Genomic DNA, 22140 nt, shown 5'->3' on the forward strand with positions numbered 1-22140 from the left:
TGTGAATGTGACCATGCCATCAGCGTGTCACCTTCATGCCTCCTGGCAGCCACACTTGGCACCAAGCCCTGTGTAAGTCAGAGGCACCTTGCTGAGTTGCAGGCTGCAAAACTAATTAAAGAAAATGTGCTAATTAGTTAACTGACTTCCTATGAGTTTCCCCCTAAGAGCCATTGTACAGGCAATTTAAACAGCAAGAGGATGTAATTTGCAAGGATGAACAAATGAGGCTCAGTTGGCAATTTGGATCCAACAGAGGTCCCACAGCAAACGAGGAAGAGGCTCAGCAGGGTGACAGGAACTCCAGCAGGTCACCTCACACTCCCAGGCACCACAGGTAGCCCTGGCAGGGCAGTCCCTGCTGCCTCAGGGCTGTAGGATCAGTGCTCCTGCTCAGATGGGCTGAGGCTGCAAAAGCCCTGCAAGATCACTGAGTCCAGTCTGTGCCCAATCCCCACCTTGTCACCAGCCCAGAGCACTCAGTGCCACATCCAGGAATTCCCTGGACACCTGCAGGGATGGGCACTCCAAACCTCCCTGAGCAGCCCCTTCCAATGCCTGACTACTCTTTACAGGAAGAAATTCCTCCTGATATCCAAGCTGAACCTGCCCTGCAACAGCTTGAGGCCATTTCTTCTCATCCTGTCCCTTTTCCCTGGGAGCAGAGCCCAAGCCCCACCTGGCTCCAACCTTCCACAGCTTCTCTGCCCCCAGCACCTTCTGATGTGTGCTGACCTGCCCCACCAACACCACCCTTGGGCTGGATCCACCTTCTCCTCCTCACCTGCCCCCAAGCTCTTTGCTCAAAGCTGGCACTGGGAGTAGAGGATGAGCTGTGCCATGTCCTGAGGAGGGAGCAGAAGGTCTCTAAAGCAAAGCCACCTCAGCAAGGACAGCTCTGTGCAGGGCACGTGGCCTTGGGGACTCACCTTCTCAGGCCTCTTGCTGGCAGCAGCAATCTGGCTGATGGGGAGGGCAGAGGTGTTACTGGCGAAGATACAGTGAGTAGGGATCACCTGAGGGGACAAGGGACACACACAGTGAGCAGGGATCACCTGGATACCCACAGTGAGTAGGGATCACCTGGAGGGGACAAGGGACACACACAGTGAGCAAGGATCACCTGGAGGGGACAAGGGACACAGTGAGCAGGGATCACCTGGAGGGGACAAGGGACACACACAGTGAGCAGGGATCACCTGGAGGGGACAAGGGACACACACACAGTGAGTAGGGATCACCTGGAGGGGACAAGGGGGACACACAGTGAGCAGGGATCACCTGGAGGGGACAAAGGACACACACACAGTGAGCAGGGATCACCTGGAGGGGACAAGGGACACACACACAGTGAGCAGGGGTCACCTGGAGGGGACAAAGGACACACACAGTGAGTAGGGATCACCTGGAGGGGACAAGGGACACACACAGTGAGCAGGGATCACCTGGAGGGGACAAGGGACACACACAGTGAGCAGGGATCACCTGGGAGGGGACAAGGGACACACACACAGTGAGCAGGGATCACCTAGGAGGGGACAAGGGACACACACAGTGAGCAGGGATCACCTGGGAGGGGACAAGGGACACACACAGTGAGCAGGGATCACCTGGAGGGGACAAGGGGCTGTGTCAGCACACAGGATCGTGCAGAGCCCTGGGAGATCAGGGAGCCCTGGCTAACGAGGGTTTGCTCATTAGAAACTAATTGGAAAGCAGTAGCTCAAGTCAGGCAGCTCTGACTTGCCCTGAACTCTCCCAGGCCTGCAATACCAGGCCCAGAGCTGCCATGTTTCTGGAAGGTCTCTGCAGCCACAGGAGACACTGCAGGGAACCCTTTCCCTCAGTGTGCCCTTGGATAGAACACAGGGACAGCAGGTGAAGGTGTGGAGATACCCAAGGACATCACTGTCACATCAATGTCATCAGACAAATGGAAACATTTCTTGGAGCACTTTTTTTTTGTCCCATTCAGATACCAAATCCTTAATTGAGCAGGGAGGGTCCCCAGTGAACAGAAAGGCTGCCCTGGATGCTCATCCACGTCCTGGTGTCACTGATTTGTACCCAGAGCCCAAGTGCAGCACAAAGGGGAGGGGACAAACCCAGCAGCACAGCCCAGGACCCCCCACCAGCCAGGGGCCCCCATCCAGGGGCTGCTCAGGACTGATACTCACAGCCTCCACCTCCTTCAGCACTTTGTGTTTGACATTGATGTCCTCAAACACGGCCTCGATGACCATGTCTGCCTTCTCAAAGCCCTTGTAGTCCAGCTGGCCCATCAGGTTGCTGAGGATGGAGTCCCTCTCAAATGATGTCAGGCTCTTCTTCTTCACTTTGCCGTTCAGCCTAGGGAGGGACAGCTCTGTCACAGCTCCTGAGTGGAGCAGCCAGGCTGCTGGAGGTGCACCAAGGGGATCCCTCCTGTCTCCCCCCAAAACTCCATCTCTGACCCTGCAGGACTGTCACTCTGTGTTGTGACCCCTCCTTCCACGTGGGAACAGGAGAGTCCTGCTCCCACAGCTCAGCTGAAGGCTGGTCACTGACATTCCTGATGACACACAGCTGAGTACTATTACTGCAGAGCCAGGAGAACAGGGAGAGAAATCCAGGAAAAAAACCCTGGAATGCCTTCCCTGCCTTTAGGGATCACTCTTTCCTTAGCTCTAGAAGTTACTGCTGACTCTTAGGTCTCTGCCTACCTAAGGAGCTAAGGCTGAGCCTATCCCACAGCAATATCCCAGCACACTGCAGGGGATAACATTAAAATAAAGCTTTGCTGTGACATCCAGTGGCTCCTCCAGCAGAACAGCAGTGTCAGGAGCTGCTGATGCTGACAGCAGAGGAGAACTGTGACTTCACCCAGCCCAGTGCCACCAGAGCAAAGCCCCTGAACTCACATACCCCTTGTAGACCTGCTGCTGGCCTCTGTCCAGACCCTTCTGTGCCGTGTCCTTCAGAATGGTCTTGATGCCCTTATCCACGGAAACCTGGGCGATGCCGGCTCCCATCAGCCCTGCTCCCAGCACTGCCAGAGTCCTGCAGGGAAGGACCAGGGAACACATTCAGCATGGACATGGAGCACCCCCATCACTGCTGGCACAGTCACACAGCTCCTGTCATCCACCCAGGCACCCCCTGAGTGAGGCAACACAGCAGTGAGGCCTCCAAACTGCAGTGCTCAGCCTCTGGAGGCTGGAAACCTCTGCTCTGATCACAGCTCTGCAGCTCACTCAGTCCCTTAAAGGAGCCTTTCAGAGATCCCCAACTGCTCCCTCAGGCATCCCACACTGGCACTTACTTGACCTCTCTCTGAGGGTGCCCAAACTTGTTCTTCTTGCAGTGCACCTGCCCGTGGTAGAGCCCCATCAGTGCCTTGGATTCCTTGGTCACTGCAAGTTGGCCAAAGCTCTGGAAGAAAGGCAAGAGGGAAGAGGAGGTGTTGGCATGAAACAGCTCCCTCAGTGCCAGCACACAAAAACATGGCAAGGGGGAGACAGGCACTGTGTGACTGCACAGGTGAGCAACCTGCAAGAAAAGGGACAAGGGCCCAGGTCCCCTCTGAGGAGAGGAACCTGCTGGGCTCAGCACAGCCCACCCTGCACAACCTCCTCCTCCTCCCCAACAGCACAGGGACATGGGGCTGCTGGACAGAGCCCAGAGGAGGCCATGGAGATGCTCCAGGGCTGGAGCCAGGCTGAGGGTGCTCACCTGCAGAGGAGAAGGAGCCAGGGAGAGCTCAGAGCCCAAAGGGGCTCCAGGAGAGCTGCAGAGGGACTGGGGACAAGGCCTGGAGGGACAGGAGCCATGGAATGGCTCCCAGTGCCAGAGGGCAGGGATGGATTGGATCTTGGGAATTGGGAATTGTGCCCTGGCAGGGTGGGCAGGCCCTGGCACAGGGTGCCCAGCCTGGATCCCTGGCAGTGCCCAAGGCCAGGCTGGACACTGGGACTTGGAGCCACCTGGGACAGTGGGAGGTGTCCCTGCCATGGCAGGGGTGGCACTGGATGGGCTTTAAGGTCCCTTCCCACCCAATCCATCCTGGGATTTGATGATTTCAGTTCCTCAGTGACAGGACTGGACTCCTCTGACATGAGACCCTTCCTTCCCCACATACATCCCACATTAATTGGGGCCCCTGTTCCCACAGATCCAGGTGGAAGCACCCTGTCCTCAGGCTTTGACAAAACTCCTTACAAACAACTCAGCTCTCTCTGACAGCAGCAGCCTGATCCTATTTTCAGAGGATCACAGGCAACAGAATCTAAGGCCTGCATAACCTCCCAGCACTCAGCAGGAATGTTCTGAGGAACACAAAGCATATGCACACACAAAACAAAAGTTGTCTGAGCCAAGCCTGCTAAGAAAAAGCAGGGAATGAGGTTTGGGGCAAGCTGCACCTTCCTTCACCACTGTCCTGTCCTGCCAGTTAAAAATACCCAAAACAAAGCCTAGAAGAGAATCTGCAAACTCCTGTCCTGGGGGAGAGAGTGAGACAGTAAAAAAGCCACAACACTGACACTTATTATTCTTCAGGGGTTCTGGGAAGATCTCCATCCTGCTGCTGTTCTGGGGAAAAAAAACCTATTCATTCTTTGCTGTAAGGAACAGAGTATCCCAAGGCTTTTATTCAGCACCAGCCCAAACGTGGCTGGAATGCACAACCAGCAGGGATGGGGCACTGCTAAGGTGACAGCTACAGCTCAGACCAGGCCCTGGCACCAGAAAAGAGCAAAAGGAGTTACAAAGCACAGGGAAGTGGGAGGTGGATGGATTTCAGCAGCATTTAAGGGACAAGGACCTTGGGAATGACCCAAATACAGAGATAATCAGATGTGGGACATGTGGGGCTGCTGGGGATTCAATCTTGCAGAGCTGGCAGTGCCCAGCTAAGCCCACCTGTGACTCTGTGCACAGCCAGAATTGCCTCTGTGGCACCAGAAATAATAAATCTGAGCACAAGTGTGGCAAAACAAGGACCAGGGAGGAAAAAAATAATTAGGGAGAGGTTGTTTATTATGGCAGAGAAGTGGAGGGATGAGGGTGGTTGAGGGAAACAAAGACTGTGTGTGTGGGGGAGAAATGGGATAAAGCAGGTCCTCCCTGCTGGGGAGGACACTTGCCTGCTCCAGCCCTGGATCTGCCCACCACAGTCAGTCCTACACCCTCAGCTAAACTCTATTCCAGTTTTCCCTGTGTCCCAGCAAAGCTCCAGCAGTTCTGGATGGTGTTTAGGACATGAGGCCAGCATGGTGAGATGAGTGAGAGATGAAACATCTGCAGCCAGCTCCTAGAGGGGGGTGTGGAACCTCAGCTCTGCCCTTCCAGGAGGAGCAGCATCTCTCAGCCACCCTGGCCCTGCTTGTGGGTGCTTTGTGTTGAGGCTCCCCCATCCCTGCAAGTGCCCAAGGTCAGGCTGGAGGGGGCTTGGAGCAGCCTGGGGCAGGGGAAGGTGTCCTGCCCATGGCAGGGGGTGGGATGGGATAAGCAGCAGGTGGGGTAAACACAGATGAACCCTTGGTGGGGTAAACACAGATCCCCTGAACACACCTGATACCTTGGGGTTTAAGTTTTTCTGTTCTGTTTTGGTGTGCAGCTTTTAGCTTTGTATTAAGCATCACTGGGATCTTTTCATGGGGTGGTGGAGACAAAACAATTCTGTTCCAGCTGGAGACTCAAGGACAATCTTTCAAACTTCAGGCTCAAAGCATAAACAACATGAAAAGAGGAGGGCAGGCAAGCAAGCAAGGAGGGTGAAACTTCATCATTTGAAGCTATTAATTGGACAGTTAACTCTTATATGCAAATGGCCTAAAACTTATAAAAGTGTGAGATCTCCTGACCAAGTCCTCTTTTGCTTCCACCTTGGAGCCATCTGGGTACTGCCAGGGTGTATTTTGAAGTCACTTCAATAAATATTCACTTTATTCCTCTTAACTCTGTTTAGCCTCTGTTCCAGCTCCTTAAGGCATCACAGCAGGACCTGATCCCTGCCAGGATCTCCCCTCCTTACCTGGGCTTCAATGAGGTATCCAGCATCTCTCCCCTGATCCAGACCAGTTTTTACAACCTAATCCAAAAGCAGAAAAGACACAGCACAGTTTGGTCATGCTGCAAACACACAATTTAACAGGATTCCCTGTTGTCTCCAGTGACCCTTTCCCAAAATTCAAGGTACATTTCAGACTCCCTGAGTCCTGTCCCTGCTGCTCTGTGTCACCCTGTCCTTCTAGCACAGGACAGGTGAGGATTTAACCACCAGGGTCGTTTTCAGCCATTCCCTGTGGTTTTAGGAGCTGTGTTTCTGTAATGTCACTGCTCTCCAAATCCTTCACAGGTTTTAGAGAAGTTTTGGCATCAACTTCAGTATTGAAAAGTCATTTTACAATAAGGATTTATTCACAGAGTGTAACAGGAACTGTGTGTAACAGAAGGGACTAATAAAGTTAGTATTTTTTGTGATAAAGTATTAATTATAAAGTTAAAAAGCTAAAGTATTACAGTGAATACTTTATGTACACTAATATGTAGTTAGTGCTGTGAAAATTATAGCAATTTCTATTTTTATGGTGCCAAACAGGTCTTCTGAACTCTTCAGAGACTATAGAAAACCTGGGAAAACTGCAGTTGAAAGTCTCATGGACAAAATATTCCAGCTAAGCCTTCCCCCAGCTGGGATTCCTGCTCTCCCCCTCACTGGTACCAGCAGCCATGAACTGGTGCTCATATTTGGAGCAGTGATTCTGAGCTCTGCCCCACAGCCAGCACCCCTCAGGACTGATCCCCGTGAGGATCAGGATGTTGGCTTGACTCAGAGGAAGGATCCCCTTCCCTCTGCCTGTCCCACGTTTTCCCACAGATCCACCTGCCCTGCAGCTCCTCCCACCTGGCAGGGGAGTTACCTCGATGATCTTCAGAGGAGCAGGGTAGAGCCCTTTGGTTTGCTTTTGGACTTTGCTCTCCACTGTCTTGTAAACTTGCTGCCTGACGAAGGGAAGAGCCATGGCATAGTCTGTTAGCCCTGCAAGGTGGGACAGAACAGGGGTCAGCACAGTGCTGTGCCTGCCAGGATGGTAAAGAAATACAAATGTGAATGTCTGCACTAGAAACATGCACCTGAAACCCAGGCACAGGCAGCAGAGGCTGCTCACAGGGTCTCCATGGATTATTCCATGGACAAGTCTCATGGAGGGCTGAAGTGTCCTCCTAACACAACTGGTGACACCCTGAGCCCTGTGGAGCAGAATTCCCACAGATGTCCCCATTCCTGGGCTGTGCTGTTGAGGATCAGCATGGAGCAGTCCCATGTACCTCTTCCCACCTGAGTTCACCAGCTTGGTGCAGAACTTGCCACCAGAACTTTGCAGATGGACAGTCCCTGGAGGTATCTGCTGCCTCTCACTCCTTAGGACCTGCCTCCCTTCCAGCAAGCTCAGGAGCCACCACATCCAGCTCTGCCAAAGCCCAGATCTGCAGGGCAATGTTTTCTCTACCACCCCATATTGCTCAAGAGATGACTCCAATGTGAAAGAACTTGCTTTTGAAATGGAATGAAGTAGGAGCACAAACACATCCTGGAGAAAAACCAAGCTGGATTACACTCACTGCTGTCCCCTGGGATTTCTCCATGCTGACTTACTCTGCATGAGCCCTCTGGATCTCTTGGCAGACACAGTCTTGTTGGCCAGACCCCTGGCAAAGCCAATGGCCACCTCCTCCAGGTACTCGATTGTTCTTGCTTCAGGAGTCTTCAGTCCTGGCCCTGGGGAGAGCAGAGAACACAGCACAGGTTATCCCTGAGGGATGAGGATGCAGGGAAACCAGGAGCAGACAGAATGTGATGGGCCTTTGGATGCAGGGAAACCAGGAGCAGACAGAATGTGATGATGGGCCTTTGGATGCAGGGAAACCAGGAGCAGACACAAGGTGATGATGGGCCTTTGGATGCAGGGAAACCAGGAGCAGACACAAGGTGATGATGGGCCTTTGGATGCAGGGAAACCAGGAGCAGACAGAATGTGATGATGGGCCTTTGGATCTAGGGAAACCAGGAGCAGACAGAATGTGATGGGTCTTTGGATCTAGGGAAACCAGGAGCAGACAGAATGTGATGATGGGCCTTTGGATGCAGGGAAACCAGGAGCAGACAGAATGTGATGAGGGGCCTTTGGATCTAGGGAAACCAGGAGCAGACAGAATGAGATGGGTCTTTGGATCTAGGGAAACCAGGAGCAGACACAAGGTGATGATGTGCCTTTGGGTGCAGGGAAACCAGGAGCAGACAGAATGTGATGATGGGCCTCTGGATGCAGGGAAACCAGGAGCAGACAAAACATGATGGGCCTTTGGATGCAGGGAAACCAGGAGCAGACACAATGTGATGAGGGGCCTCTGGATGCAGGGAAACCAGGAGCAGACAAAACATGATGGGCCTTTGGACTGCTCCCACTCCATTCCCTGCTCCTGTTTGGTTTTTCTGGGTTATGACCAACCGTGAGCAGGCTCAGGGCCAAGTTACATCCAACTCTGCAGTCAGATCAGGCTCAGGGACCTTCAGGACACTCTCTCCATGACCTCTCTGCAGGTGTCCTCAGCTCCTGACCATCTTCTTGCCACCTGTGCCCTTTATTCCTCAAACCTTGCACTTGACATAACTGCAGGCACCCAGAATCCTGAGGCAGCTGAGGTGTTCTGCCTCCCCTCCCTCTCCTCTGTGTGTGTGTCCCACCAGGCTGTGCCAACACTGAACTGTTAAACACACAGCCAGCATTTTGGGAGTGCTGAGTCCCTGGAAATCTCTGTACTGGAGCCAATGTCCAACCAACCCCAACCTTTGAACTCAGTGCATGAAACCTCCCTCCTGCTTTAGCTACTGTAACACCCGGCCCAACTTAAAGCCATCCCACAATGAAGCAAGCCACCACAAAACCAGTTTTAGCAGCTTCTGAGGGTGGCTTGCACATTTTCCAAGCACAGGAGTCCTCATTTCCAGACAATTGTATCATCAGGACAGGAGGACACAGCACAGGGCTGATCAGGCCAGAGGCAAACTCTGAGTCATTAATGACAGAGCAGTGCCTGGTGAAGCTGCACAGAGTCACCAAGCAGACCCTGGAGCTAAATGTGCAACTTTGGGCTGAACAAACCTGGGGAAATTACAACCCTGCAGCTGGGCAGGGCCATTCACCTTCACCCAAACTGCTCCAAACACACCCAGATACTGCAGAGCCCTCAGACCTAAGGAAACACCCCACGGACACCCTGAACAGAGGAGACAGGTAAAAACCAAAATCAGAAACTCCCTCCTGTTTCATCTCCCACTATTCTCCTCCTCCACAAAAGGCTGAAATCCTCAGTTGTAAGGTTTTAATCATAGAAACTCAGAATTGTTTGTTTGGGAAGGGGATGTTAAAGGTCATACAATCCTCCCCCTGTCATGGCAGGGACACCTCCCATTGTCCCAGGCTGCTCCCAGCTCTGTCCAACCTGGCCTTGGGCACTGCCAGGGATCCAGGCTGGGCACCCTGTGCCAGGGCACAACAATTCCTCATTGCCAAGATCCCATCCAGCCCTGCCCTGTGGCACTGGGAGCCATTCCCTGGCTCCTGTCCCTGCAGGCCTTGTCCCCAGTCCCTCTGCAGCTCTCCTGGAGCCCCTTCAGGCCCTGCCAGGGGCTCTGAGCTCTCCCTGGATCCTTCTCCTCTCCAGATGAGCACCCCCAGCTCCCCCAGCCTGGCTGCAGAGCAGAGGGGCTCCAGCCCTTGGAGCAGCTCTGTGGCCTCTTTGTTTCACCTCTCTGTGTAACAATTTAAGGATTTTCACCCAGCAGACCCCAGAAGCTGCTCCCTGCTCAGGGAGCCTCTCAGCAAGGAGGAGATAAAGCAGCACAAACACTCTGACAGCTCAGGGAAGCTCCCTGTGGAAGTTTCCCTCCTGCCTGGCAGAATGTCAGAGCCAGTCCAAGGAAAAACAGGCCAAACAAAACACAATTGATTTTACAGGCAGCAGACAAAATCTAGCTCAGAGCTGCTGCATAATCTACATTTCAGCAATGCCCAGGGGGTTTTAGAGAATTCACTGGAAACCCAAGAGCATTTGGGAGTTCAGAGCTCAGACTTCACCAGCTTCCAAATTCTCTTTTCACCATTCCAGGCTGAGACCTTCAGCTTTATAACTTGATGTGCTACAAAGATGTCAATCCCTGATTTCCAGTAGCTTGGATACATTAACAAGAGCTGGATTCTGATACTCCAGCTGAAGAAAATTGCTGATTTTTTAAAGTCTGAGCTGTGAGAAGCATTCACACTGAGTGGCTGACCCCACATCTGTGGGTTTGCTTTACCTGCAGTTAATTCCCAGTGTTTTGCTGTATCCTAACCCAGGAGCTCTGAGCTGTGCACTCCTATCTGCTTTCTTTTATAAATGGCACATGTCAGAATTGGTTTCAGGGACTGCTGCAGAGCTCCCTGCTGAAGGAGAACTGATTGCATGCCCTGAAACTGCCTCCTGATTGATGGTGTGTGTCTCCCTGCAAGCTTTGTGTCATCAGTTAAAGCATCACCCCAGGTAGAGCTGCTTTCCCCAGAGACAGAGTGAACAGGAGCCCTCCTGGCACTGGCTGCTGTTTGGATAACAAGGAACACATCCCATGTTTGCATGTAATTTGTATTTCTGTGTTCCTCCTACGTGCTTCTCTGGGCTGAGCTAGGATTCCTAGCAGCTCCTCAGAAAGCTCACGTTTCCTTTTAGCAACCTGGGCTCATTGTGGCTATAAACAGCCACATTTCCTAGCTCTTAAAACAACTAATTCACATCTAAGCAAGTATCAAGGGGGAAAGTTTATCCAGGCAATTCTAACTCCAGCCTGAGAACCATGGATCTGTTTTAGAGGAATGAATACAGCTAAAGATGAGCTGAGGATATCTGGGTATCCTGAGCTGATCCCCCAGTGTGGGCAGCAGGAAAGGGGGGATTCTACCCCTGTGACCCCTGTGCCCAGGTGAGAGCCCACCTGCAGAGCTGCCCCAGCCCTGGGCAGCAGCACAGAGACCTGGGGCTGCTGGAGAGAGCCCAGAGGAGGCCCCAAGGTGATCAGAGGGATGGAGCAGCTCTGCTGTAGGAAAGGCTGGGAGAATTGGGATTGCTCAGCCTGGAGAAGGGAAAGCTCTGGGGTGACCCAAGTGCAGCCTTGCAGCACCTGGAGGAGCTGGCAGGAAGGATGGAGAGGGGCTGGGGACAAGGCCTGGAGGGACAGGAGCCAGGGAATGGCTCCCAGTGCCAGAGGGCAGGGCTGGATGGGATCTTGGAATGAGGAATTGTGCCCTGGCACAGGGTGCCCAGCCTGGATCCCTGGCAGTGCCCAAGGCCAGGCTGGACACTGGCACACCCTGGCACACTGGGAGGTGTCCCTGCCATGGCAGGGCTGGCACTGGGGGGGCTCTGAGCTCCCTTCCCACCCAACCCAGTTGGGATCCTGGCATCCCAAGGTGCTGCTGCCTGCCATGGCTCCAGCCTGGGCTTCTGATTCTCAGCACACAAATCCTGGGGGGTGCAGATCTGGGGGGTGAAAGGGAAAAACTGAGCTCTGGGCAGAGCCTGGAGCCACTGCCAGGGCCTGAAGGGGCTCCAGGAGAGCTGCAGAGGGACTGGGGACAAGGCCTGCAGGGACAGGAGCCAGGGAATGGCTCCCAGTGCCACAGGGCAGGGCTGGATGGGATCTTGGGAATGAGGAATTGTGCCCTGGCAGGGTGGGCAGGCCCTGGCACAGGGTGCCCAGCCTGGATCCCTGGCAGTGCCCAAGGCCAGGCTGGACACTGGGGACACCCTGGGACTGTGGGAGGTGTCCCTGCCCCTGCCATGGATGAACTTTTAGGTCCCTTCCAAGCCAGGCCATCCCATGATCCAGCTGAGCACTGGCCTGTGGGATAGCATGGACACCAGGGCTTCCCTGGCACTGCTCAGGGTGGGCAGCAGCAGCTTTTAATTCATTTTATTTTCTTCAGCACCACCAGAGTGTTCGGGCTATGCTGTGCCTGAGGAAACCATGCTCAGCACCCTCCAGCTCCATGGCAGTGCCAGCTGGAGCAGTGGCCTCCATTCTAACTCCTGAGAGGGGCTGATGGCTCCTCTTAGGAGGCTCTGGAGGGTTTAGTCCTCAAACTCCTCTATTTAGGCACCTTCCAAGAAAGCTGCCCTATTGAAAGAACTTTGGGAGCAAGACATGATTCAGCAACACTTGGAATCCTGCAGTTTGGAGGGAATTTCTCCCACCAGCTGACAGCCAGCTGGCAATTGTGATTGCCCAAACCATGGGGCTGCCTGCTGCAGCTCCTGTCAGGGATTACCATCTGCAGGCTGCAGAAACACAGCCATCACTCATCTACTGTCCTTCCATTAGGGGCTGCAATCTGTCCTCTGACATGATAAATGAGTAATGTGGGCTCTTATCTGGATAATTAGCTGAAGGAGGAGAGCCAGCAGGCCTGCCCTCCCTGCTGACCTCTCCTGTTCACTCAGCTTCTGCAGCAGCCTCACATTTCAAGGTCCCTGTGCCTGTAAGGTTGGAACAGGGATTTCTGCTCCCTTGCAGAGCAGGACAAAACCTCTCCATGTATTTTGGTGAGGGGAGAGGTTCCCTGACAGGCAGCAGCACATCAAGGAACTGAGGGACACTGTGTCTGACCTAGTGGCTCCACCAGCTGGTCAACCAGCCCCATCTTCTTGGCTCTGTCTGCACGGATGTTCCTCCCAGTCAGCATCATGTCAAAGGCAGCAGGAAGTCCCACCTAGAAAGGGCAAAAAGAAGATTTCAGAGTGGGAGTTTGCCAGGCAGAAAGGGCTATGGGGTTAAGTTTTCCTCTTACTCACCATCTTTGGCAGCCTCTGAGTACCCCCTGCTCCTGGTAGGAGACCCAGCAACACTTCAGGTGTTCCCAAGACTGTTTTCCTGTCCTTTGTTGCTACTCTGTAGTGACAGGCAATGGCAACCTTAAAATGGAAGAGACAAGGAAAGGTTTCCCTGTGGAAGACAACAGAAGAACCAGGCACCCATCACACAGCTCTCTCCCACACACTGCCTCAGCTGTCCTCATCACCCTGCCCCAATTCCCTCTGTGCTCACTGATGGCTTGGGGGGGATGGCAGCAAGCAGGGATCTTGATTCTCATCAGGTCATGAGAACCCCCCCTTTCCTGCTGCCCACACTGGGGGATCAGCTCAGGATACCCAGATATCCTCAGCTCATCTTTAGCTGTATTCATTCCTCTAAAACAGATCCATGGTTCTCAGGCTGGAGTTAAAATTGCCTGGATAAACTTTCCCCCTTGATACTTGCTTAGAAGTGAATTGTTTTTTAAGGGTTAGCAAATGTGGCTGTTTATAGCCACAATGAGCCCAGGTTGCTGAGATGAACATCAAACTCCCAAGCTGATTTTTAATCTCACCTAGACCATCAAGGGCTTCATTAATTCACTAATTCACCAAGATCACAGTCCCATCTACAGATGATTCCTGGTTCATCCCTGGACTGCCAGGATGAGTCAACACAGTGGGTGTAAAAAAAGTATTGAGAAATCAGCACAAACTGAAGAGACTCCATTCCAAGATTACACTGTTTTAGAAACAACTCTGCTCCAGGAATTAGCAGAGCCATGCAGTTTACAAGACCCTGGATGGAGATCACAAGGCAGAAGATCCAGCCCAAGGTGCTGGAGTGGAGCTGCAGGCAGGGTGGAGCCTGGCTGGGTCCCCACACTCACCCCTCTCACAGCAGCCCCACAAAGAATGGAAGTTGCTGGGATACAGGGCTCACTTCATCTGAAAAGCAGCAATTTCCAGGCTGAACTCTGCCAGCAGCATTGATGCAGATGCAATGCCTGCTGGAAACAACCAGTTTTCCCTTGGACACTCATCTAAATATTAGCCTGGCCCACACAGGTTCAGATTTGATTTGCTCTCTTTCCACAGCAGCAGCAGCAGCAGCAGCAGAACTCGCATGGCAGAGCCCTGAAGCACAAGCAAGCCATTAACTTGCCACAAACTCATTTACATGATGTAATGAGCCCTCATCAGCTCCCAAATTCACCTCACACTACCAGTCCTGCCTGCATCATTTGGGAAACCAGAGGAGCAGCAGTGTCAGCTCCCACTCCTGCTGTGAGCCCCAGCATTGTCCAGTACCTCCAGCCCTCCTCCCAGGCAGCTGCCACTGATGGCAGCAACCACAGGCTTTGGAGACTGCTCAATCTTCTCCAGCATCTTCTGTCCATCCTGAGAGAGCTGAGTCACTTCCTGAGCAGTCTTGCAGGCTTCAAGCATGCTGAGGGGAGGAGAGAGGTGGATGAGGATGGGAAAAGCATTTTTTTGTCAGTTTTCCTGACAAAACAGCAGGAAAATGAGAGGTTTTGATGAGTTTGTCCCTGTTCTCCCACAATCTCCAGTGCCTGACAGGCAGGCACGAGCTGTTTAGGCCCCAGTTTTGGATCAGACAACACAGGGAGTCAAACTGAACCCAGCAGGGTCAGGCCCTGCATGCTGACACGGGGCTTTCCTGAGGCACTGAATGGGATCCCCTGTGCCAGGGCTCTGGAAGCCTTTGGGAGAGGAGGAAGGGTCGCAGGAAGCCTCAAAGCACTTGCCAGGAAGGGTGGAGGAAAGAGCCCAGAATCACTCTTAGAGGAGCAGATGGCTCTGATGCCACCCTGCCAATTAGAGCCTCCCTGTGCCAATTATCCTCCTGGAGGCTCTCAGCCTTTGCCAGGCAGGAGGAATTTGGGATGCTGGAGGTGCTGAGGCCAGGAGACACCTCTTAACCACAGCCTGGCCTTTGCTCTGCTCACCTCCTTCTCTCCTGAACAGGGAGTGAGTCTCTGTCCCTGGACAAAGCCAGCCAAAAATGTAACACAGCTTTGGATTCTTAATTTACCTTCTTTCCTCAGAGCATTTTGGCTTTTAATGTCTTTAAGCAATTCTTCTGTCCTGTCAGTGTCAGCAGTAGGAGCCAATGACATTCCAGGTCCCAGTGGGCACCCACAGGATCATCCCACAGCCTGGAAAAGTTACCCAGGGAGCCTGGGAGGCTGCTCAGCACAGGGCAGAGTGCCAAACCCTGCCCAAACCAGGGGCCAGGCTGGAAGGCTGCCAGGCACTCCAAGCCAGCTCAAACGAGTCCTGCATGTGAATTATCCCCTCTTGTTGTGCCCAAGGACAATGCCCAGCCCAGAGCCAGGCTGGGTTTCCTTGGCTGCAGGAAGGAGTGACCAAGTGCCACAGCCAGGAGGGTTTAAGGACCCACCATGTCCCTCTTGGTAGAGATCCTCACTTCATTACCCCAACTCTGAAATCCTGGGCATGGGGATTTCACTCCCAGCCTGTGCCTCACCCCAGGGAGGTGTCAGGGATGAACTGCTGGGTTTCAGGGACAGCTCCAGCAGCTCCTGGAGCCCTGTGCTTACTTGAGATCCGCTCCAGCAATGAAGGAGCCTGGCTTGGAGGAGATGAGCACGGCACTCCTGACAGCCTCGTTGGCCCAGATCTCGTTCATGACGTCGGTGAACTCTGCACTCAGCTGCTTGGACAGGGTGTTCACCTGGAGACAGCAGCACCTCAGCAGGAGCTCACCTGGAGCCCACAGCTGCTGCAAGGTACCTCAGCCCTGCCCTGGTGTTGAGTTTGTAGGGTTTCCAGGACAAGGTGAGAGATGAGAATCTGACCCTGTGCTCTCAGAAGGCTGATAAATTATTCTATTCTATTCTATTCTATTCTATTCTATTCTATTCTATTCTATTCTAGAACGCTATACTAAAACTATGCTAAAGAAAGAGAAGGATACAGACAGAAGGCTTATCAAGAATGAATAATTAAAATTTGTGACTGACTCGTCAGAGTCTCAACACAGCTGGCTGTGACTGGCCATTAAGTTAAAACAATGCACAGGTTTAGATAAACAATCTCCAGACCACATTCCAGAGCAGCAAATACAGGAGAAGCTGAGGCTTCTCATCTTCTCAAGAGAAGAAATCTTGGCAAAGAGATTTTTCAAGAAATATGACAGTGACACCCTAGCACAAAAGCCCCTCCTGGATAAAACCCTGCAGCAGGGCATCTTTCATTGGGGAATTCCTCTTTAACCTTCCCAACAGCAGTTTTGTGGCCCCAAACATTGATTTTATGAACGTGGTTCATAAAATCTGGTTTGTTTTCTCTTGGTTAAATAATTATAGAATCACAGAGTGGTTTAGGATGGAAGGGACCTCTCAAGGTCATCTCATCAACTCCCCTGGAGCAGGGACACCCTCTCCAGACCAGACTGACAACATCCCTCCAGCTTTACTGAAAGGCTGCAAAAAGCAGGACAAACCCAGCCTGGGTTCTTTAGGTACCACCAAATCCTCACATAAAATAGAATATTTCAAACATGAGACTGTTGCTGCTCCTCAAATGAAAGGAACATATAAAAACCCTCCTCTGGTCTGCTACAATTAATACAAGATTTTTCATAGCAGTAGTAGTTCAATCTTTGTATCTTGTATAATATCAGAGCAGCTCAGCTGCTTTGCTTTAAAAATCAGGTTTTTATTGCAAGCTCTATCATTGCTCATAAAGAGCATTTCCACCTGTGAGATGACACCTGAAATTCACTACTGGTTATCAGACTCCAAAATGCATTTTTAGATGTATTCCTTAGGTGTCATTTACAGAGTTCCTGCCTCCTGATACCTGAACAACTGCAGCTGTATTGACCTAAAAAATGAGAATTAGGTTCTATTTATCCTGTGTTCATGATAATAGAATCAAAAGCACTTATAGATTCCAAATTACTGAAGTAGGGACATTCTTTAACTGACTTGAATACAAGAACTAAGCAAGATTTGAGTTTTTTAAAAGTTTTCCTTAAGATTTAGAACTTAACAAGACCTTGTGCCTGGGAAAGAAACAAATTAGCTTAGCACACACAAAGTACTCCAAGGGGCATCTCCAGATGTCTCATCAAAATCCCCAAATCTTCTTTTCCTGCTTCTCCTTTGCTCCCAGCTCTGTAAGGCTGCAGGTTAGGGAAGTTCTTAGGCCTAAACAGGAATTTTCAGTACCTTGGAATTTGGTGTGTTGAAGCGCACAACAGCAACATCCCCTTTGATATCACAGCTGACGTGGGTTCTGTCTGCAAGCAAACACAGGGGTGGGCTCAGCTCCTGCTCCAGGCATTTGAAGGGAAAAAAAAAATGGATTTATAGAAAAGCTTTACACTTACCCTGGAGGGCACTGGAGGTGGAGATGTTACGGCAGGCATAACCTGAGGAAAAGATGTCACAGGTGTCAAAGGAAATCTCAGCAGCCTCAGCCTCTCCCAGCTCCCCTGGCCTGCCAAGGACAGATTTTGGAAACCCTGGGCATGAGCCAGTCCCTCCCCTCACAGCCTGATCTGTGCCCCACCAGAGTCCAGCAGTCCCAGCACAGATCCCACTCTGCAGTGCCAGCAGTGCCCAGCTGAGAGCAGCAAAATTGAAATCCCTCTTCCCAAGCAGCTGGCAAGGGATGGAGCAGGTGGCACAGGGAGTTTGGCCTTGATCATCCTCATTCCAACCTCTTCCTGTGCCAAACCAGGGACTTTCCTGCACTTTGGGGAGCTTCAAGGTGAATTCCCTGCAAAGCAAACACAACTGGCCAGGGTATTTCTGTAAAACCCCACTCTGGTGCCAGCAAATGGGGCCAGCCCAAGGTGACCACACAGATCTCAGGGGCACAACTGGAGGGCCACACAAAATATTTATTCTTGCCTCCATCTATCAACAAAATACTCAGAATCACAGACTGGTTTGGGTGGGGGGGATCTTAAAGCCCAGCCAGTGCCACCCCTGCCATGGGCAGGGACACTTCCCACTGTCCCAGGTGGCTCCAAGTCCCATCCAGCCTGGCCTTGGGCACTGCCAGGGATCCAGGCTGGGCACCCTGTGCCAGGGCCTGCCCACCCTCCCAGGGCACAACAATTCCCAATTCCCAAGATCCCATCCAGCCCTGCCCTCTGGCACTGGGAGCCATTCCCTGGCTCCTGTCCCTGCAGGCCTTGTCCCCAGTCCCTCTGCAGCTCTCCTGGAGCCCCTTTGGGCTCTGAGCTCCCCCTGGCTCCTTCTCCTCTCCAGGTGAGCACCCCCAGCTCCCCCAGCCTGGCTCCAGGGGCTCCTCTGGGCTCCCTCCAGCAGCTCCAGGTCCTTGTGCTGTTGGAATGCCCAGGGCTGGGGCAGCTCTGCAGCTCAGGAACCATTCTCCCTTGTCCTGTCCCTCCAGGCCCTTGCCCAGGGTCCCTCTCCAGCTCTTGGATCCAGCTCCACCAATGACACACAAAGCACACACAAACACATCTTCTTCCAGATCCCTCAGACCACAAATGAACAAGTTCTGCCCCCAAGTTTCTGACTTGTAAATCTCCTTTTTCTGCTCAGAACTTGTGTTTGGCCCCACGACCTCTTCAAGCAACCTTGATCTTGACCCTGAGGATCCCCTAACTCAGATCCAGGCTGAATCCCTGCCAAAGCTGCTGCTTTAAGCCTGAATTCCAGTAAAAGTGTTCCTTCCACATGGATCTACCCACCAGCCAGCCCACAGCCAGTTAGCCAGGGGAGGGCTCTGCTCAACACTGCTAAAGCCTTCAGGAATGAAACATTCCCATTCCCAGCAGCAAGCAGGGAGAACAGCACAACAGCAGGAGAACAAACTGCAAACTGTGCCTCCCCAACAGGTGTCCCCCCCTGCCACAGCCCCGTGACACGGGCTCAGGGCTGCACTTTGGCCTCCTTTCCACCTTGTCTGGGGTGCTGGCAGGAGGGACTGACCTTTGCTCCCATTCCTGAGCCCAGGATATGCAGTGTGATGCCGTGGGGATGGAAATTCAGTGTCAGGCTGTCCCAGCAAACAGCTCTGGGGTGCCTGGGTGTGTGTCATGTGCCCACAGCAGCATTTTATAAACAAAGAGGGAACCAGTTCCCACCCCAAAGCTCCTCAGCAATATTTAATACCCACATGTGATAGCTCCACCCAACAATAACTTCCCTAAACTCTTTGTGTACTCCTGAAAATAAGCACCAACATTCAATTCCCACAACCCAAGTGTGGGCTGACAATTCCTCTGGTGAGAGATACTGCCCAGCAGAACACCATGCACCTTAAACAGCAGCATTTTAACCCAATAAAAGCCATGCAGCCTCTTTAAAGAGAAAGCAAGGGCTGAACTGTCTCCCTGAATTAATTAATTCAACCCTTGCAGCAAGCTGGGATAGTGGAAGGTGTCCCTGCCCATGGCAAGGGTGTGGAACAAGATGAGCTTTAAGATCCCTCCCAGCCAAACCAGTCTGGGATTCAATGCTTTTTGTTCTTTACATTGCTTTCCTTTTCCATATCAGTTCCCAAACAGATTCCTTCCATGAAAACCTTCAGCCCTCAATTCCACTCTGCCTTTCCATTCTCACAAAACACAAGAGATGAAGTAGGAAAATAAATAAATCAAGGGCATGACTGCACAAATCTCACTCCACTAGAATACAAACTCTTTTGGGAGAGGTGCTGTCAGCAGTGCACCAGCTGTGAACACTGGAGTGAGGCTTCTGTAGCCTGACAGTGGTTTATTTTAATTCCAGCAACTTTGTGCAAAACATCTTTTGCCAGGAAGCAAAAGCAGCTCCCTGTCCTGGTCCCTGCACATCTGTTTAGGTGTTGATCCCTTCAGCACTGCAATGGGAACGTGCCAAGCCTGGAGCCAGAAAATTCCTCCCAAATGCTGCAGGAAGCAGAAGCCCAGCCTCAGACTCCCACCGTGTCCCATCACTCATTCCAGAGTTAAAGCCCTGCAAATCAGTTCCAGTCCCACTCCTCAGCTCACAGACTGTCCAGCACCAGGACACCAACACCTTCTCAGGACTCTGGATGCACCAGAGAATGGACAACAGCCACCCCACACAGCCCAGCCTGCTCCTTCCCACTTTCTCCTCTCCCTGTTCCTGCCTCAGCCGCCTCCCTGCCCAGCACTTCCACTCACCGGGACGTGGCACACGGCTTGAGCTGGGAACAGCCTCCATGGCTCAGGGAAAAGCCTTTTTCCAGTCCTGGAGCACCCCAAACCCCAGCAGGACGGACAGGAGGAAGCTCAGGCCACCTGAGCACGGAGCTGTGACCCGTGAGATGGGAAGCTCCTGGCAGACTGAGCTCCCCAAGCCACCCTGGGAGCCTGGTGGCACAGCAGGGATGTGGCCCAGCAGGTACAGCCAGCCCTGGAGCTCAGCTGGCTCCTGACTGCTCCCTGCCTTTGGGCTGCCCCCCAGAGCTTTGCATCCTCTTCCTAAACGTTTTGCAAGGCAGAACGAGGGTATTTATTCATTATGAACAGGGACAGCGTCCTCACAGCAGCTCCAGGCTGTTTGTTGTGAAGAGCTTTACCAGTTAGAACAAGAATCTCAACAGCAGCAGCCTCAGCACTCCCTGGAGCTGCCACAAGTCTCCTCCTCAGTGATTGCAGCACCCTGTCAGGCACAGACCTGCTCCAAGGCTGCACGAAACACAGCTGTGATCCCAGAGCCATGGGATTGCTCACCAGGATCTCAGAACCATGGGACTGCTCACCAGGATCTCAGAACCATGGAACTGCTCACCAGGATCTCAGAACTATGGGATTGTTCACCAGGATCCCAGAACCATGGGACTGTTCACCAGGATCTCAGAGCCATGGAACTGCTCCCCAGGATCTCAGAGCCATGGAACTGCTCACCAGGATCCCAGAACCATGGGATTGTTCACCAGGACCCCAGAACCATGGAACTGCTCACCAGGATCCCAGAACCATGGGATTGTTCACCAGGATCCCAGAACCATGGGATTGTTCACCAGGATCCCAGAACCATGGGATTGTTCACCAGGATCTCAGAGCCATGGAACTGCTCCCCAGGATCCCAGAACCATGGAACTGCTCCCCATGATCCCAGAGCCATGGAACTGCTCACCAGGATCCCAGAACCATGGGACTGTTCACCATGATCTCAGAGGCATGGGATTCCTCACCAGGATCTCAGAGCCATGGGATTGTTCACCAGGATCCCAGAACCACGGGATTGTTCACCAGGATCTCAGAACCGTGGAACTGCTCACCAGGATCTCAGAGCCATGGAACTGCTCACCATGATCCCAGAACCATGGGATTGCTCACCATGATCCCAGAACCATGGGATTGCTCACCAGGATCCCAGAACCATGGAACTGCTCACCAGGATCCCAGAACCATGGAACTGCTCACCAGGATCCCAGAACCATGGAACTGCTCACCATCATCCCAGAACCATGGAACTACTCACATTGGAAAAGAGCTCTCAGAGCACTAAGTCCAGCTCTGAACCAAGCCCAGGTTTGGGTTTAGATGAAACACAGCTGGATTTTGGGTCAACATCAACACCAGACTCTGAAGCCCTTCAACAGTGCTCAAATATGAGGTTTCCAGAGCTTCCCAGCCAGGCCCTTTGGCTTTCCCAGGGCTCCTGGGGATTCCCTGCCTTGGTAGCCAGGAAACAACAAGGCAGCTCTGTGAAGAGGCAGGAGAGAGCCACAGCCCTGCCCGAGCTGGCAAAGGAGATGCCCCACACAAAATCATGGAATCACTGAATCCCAGGATGGTTTAGGTGGGAAGGAACATTAAAGCTTACCCAGTGCCACCCCTGCCATGGCAGGGACACCTCCCACTGTCCCAGGCTGCTCCCAGCCCCAGTGTCCAGCCTGGCCTTGGGCACTGCCAGGGATCCAGGGGCAGCCCCAGCTGCTCTGGGCACCCTGTGCCAGGGCCTGCCCACCCTGCCAGGGCACAATTCCTCATTCCCAAGATCCCATCCAGCCCTGCCCTGTGGCACTGGGAGCCATTCCCTGGCTCCTGTCCCTGCAGGCCTTGTCCCCAGTCCCTCTGCAGCTCTCTTGGAGCCCCTTTAGGGCCTCTCCTGCTCCCTGGAGCCTTCTCCTCTCCAGCCTGAACACCAATTCTCCCAGCTGAGGGATCACGGAGCACCTGCAGACACCCTCCCCCAAGCAAATGGGATTACAGGGTCCCAGGGATTACAGGGATCCCCCTTCCCATGGATACACCTGCCTGCCTGGAAGGCAGCCACAGGATCCAGA

The 22140-nt window shown here is 52.8% G+C and overlaps 1 protein-coding gene across 1 annotated transcript in view; it reads right to left on the reverse strand.

Moving 5' to 3' along the window:
* HADHA (hydroxyacyl-CoA dehydrogenase trifunctional multienzyme complex subunit alpha) overlaps positions 1-22140 on the reverse strand; it is a 29382-nt gene that overhangs the window by 6267 nt on the left and 975 nt on the right. The window contains exons 2-14 of the mRNA XM_071417186.1: positions 17249-17290; positions 17088-17158; positions 15453-15586; positions 14179-14317; positions 12868-12987; positions 12683-12785; positions 7640-7762; positions 6903-7021; positions 6014-6070; positions 3302-3411; positions 2905-3039; positions 2178-2349; positions 930-1016 (exon numbers count right to left, since the gene is read on the reverse strand). Coding sequence (XP_071273287.1) covers positions 930-1016; positions 2178-2349; positions 2905-3039; positions 3302-3411; positions 6014-6070; positions 6903-7021; positions 7640-7762; positions 12683-12785; positions 12868-12987; positions 14179-14317; positions 15453-15586; positions 17088-17158; positions 17249-17290 — 1412 coding nt within the window. The remainder of the gene's footprint in view (positions 1-929; positions 1017-2177; positions 2350-2904; positions 3040-3301; positions 3412-6013; positions 6071-6902; positions 7022-7639; positions 7763-12682; positions 12786-12867; positions 12988-14178; positions 14318-15452; positions 15587-17087; positions 17159-17248; positions 17291-22140) is intronic.

The sequence above is a fragment of the Agelaius tricolor genome, unplaced genomic scaffold (assembly GCF_023055355.1).
Source record: "Agelaius tricolor isolate 1412-34295 unplaced genomic scaffold, bAgeTri1.0.p SCAF_68, whole genome shotgun sequence".
NCBI classification, from domain to species: Eukaryota; Metazoa; Chordata; class Aves; order Passeriformes; family Icteridae; genus Agelaius; species Agelaius tricolor.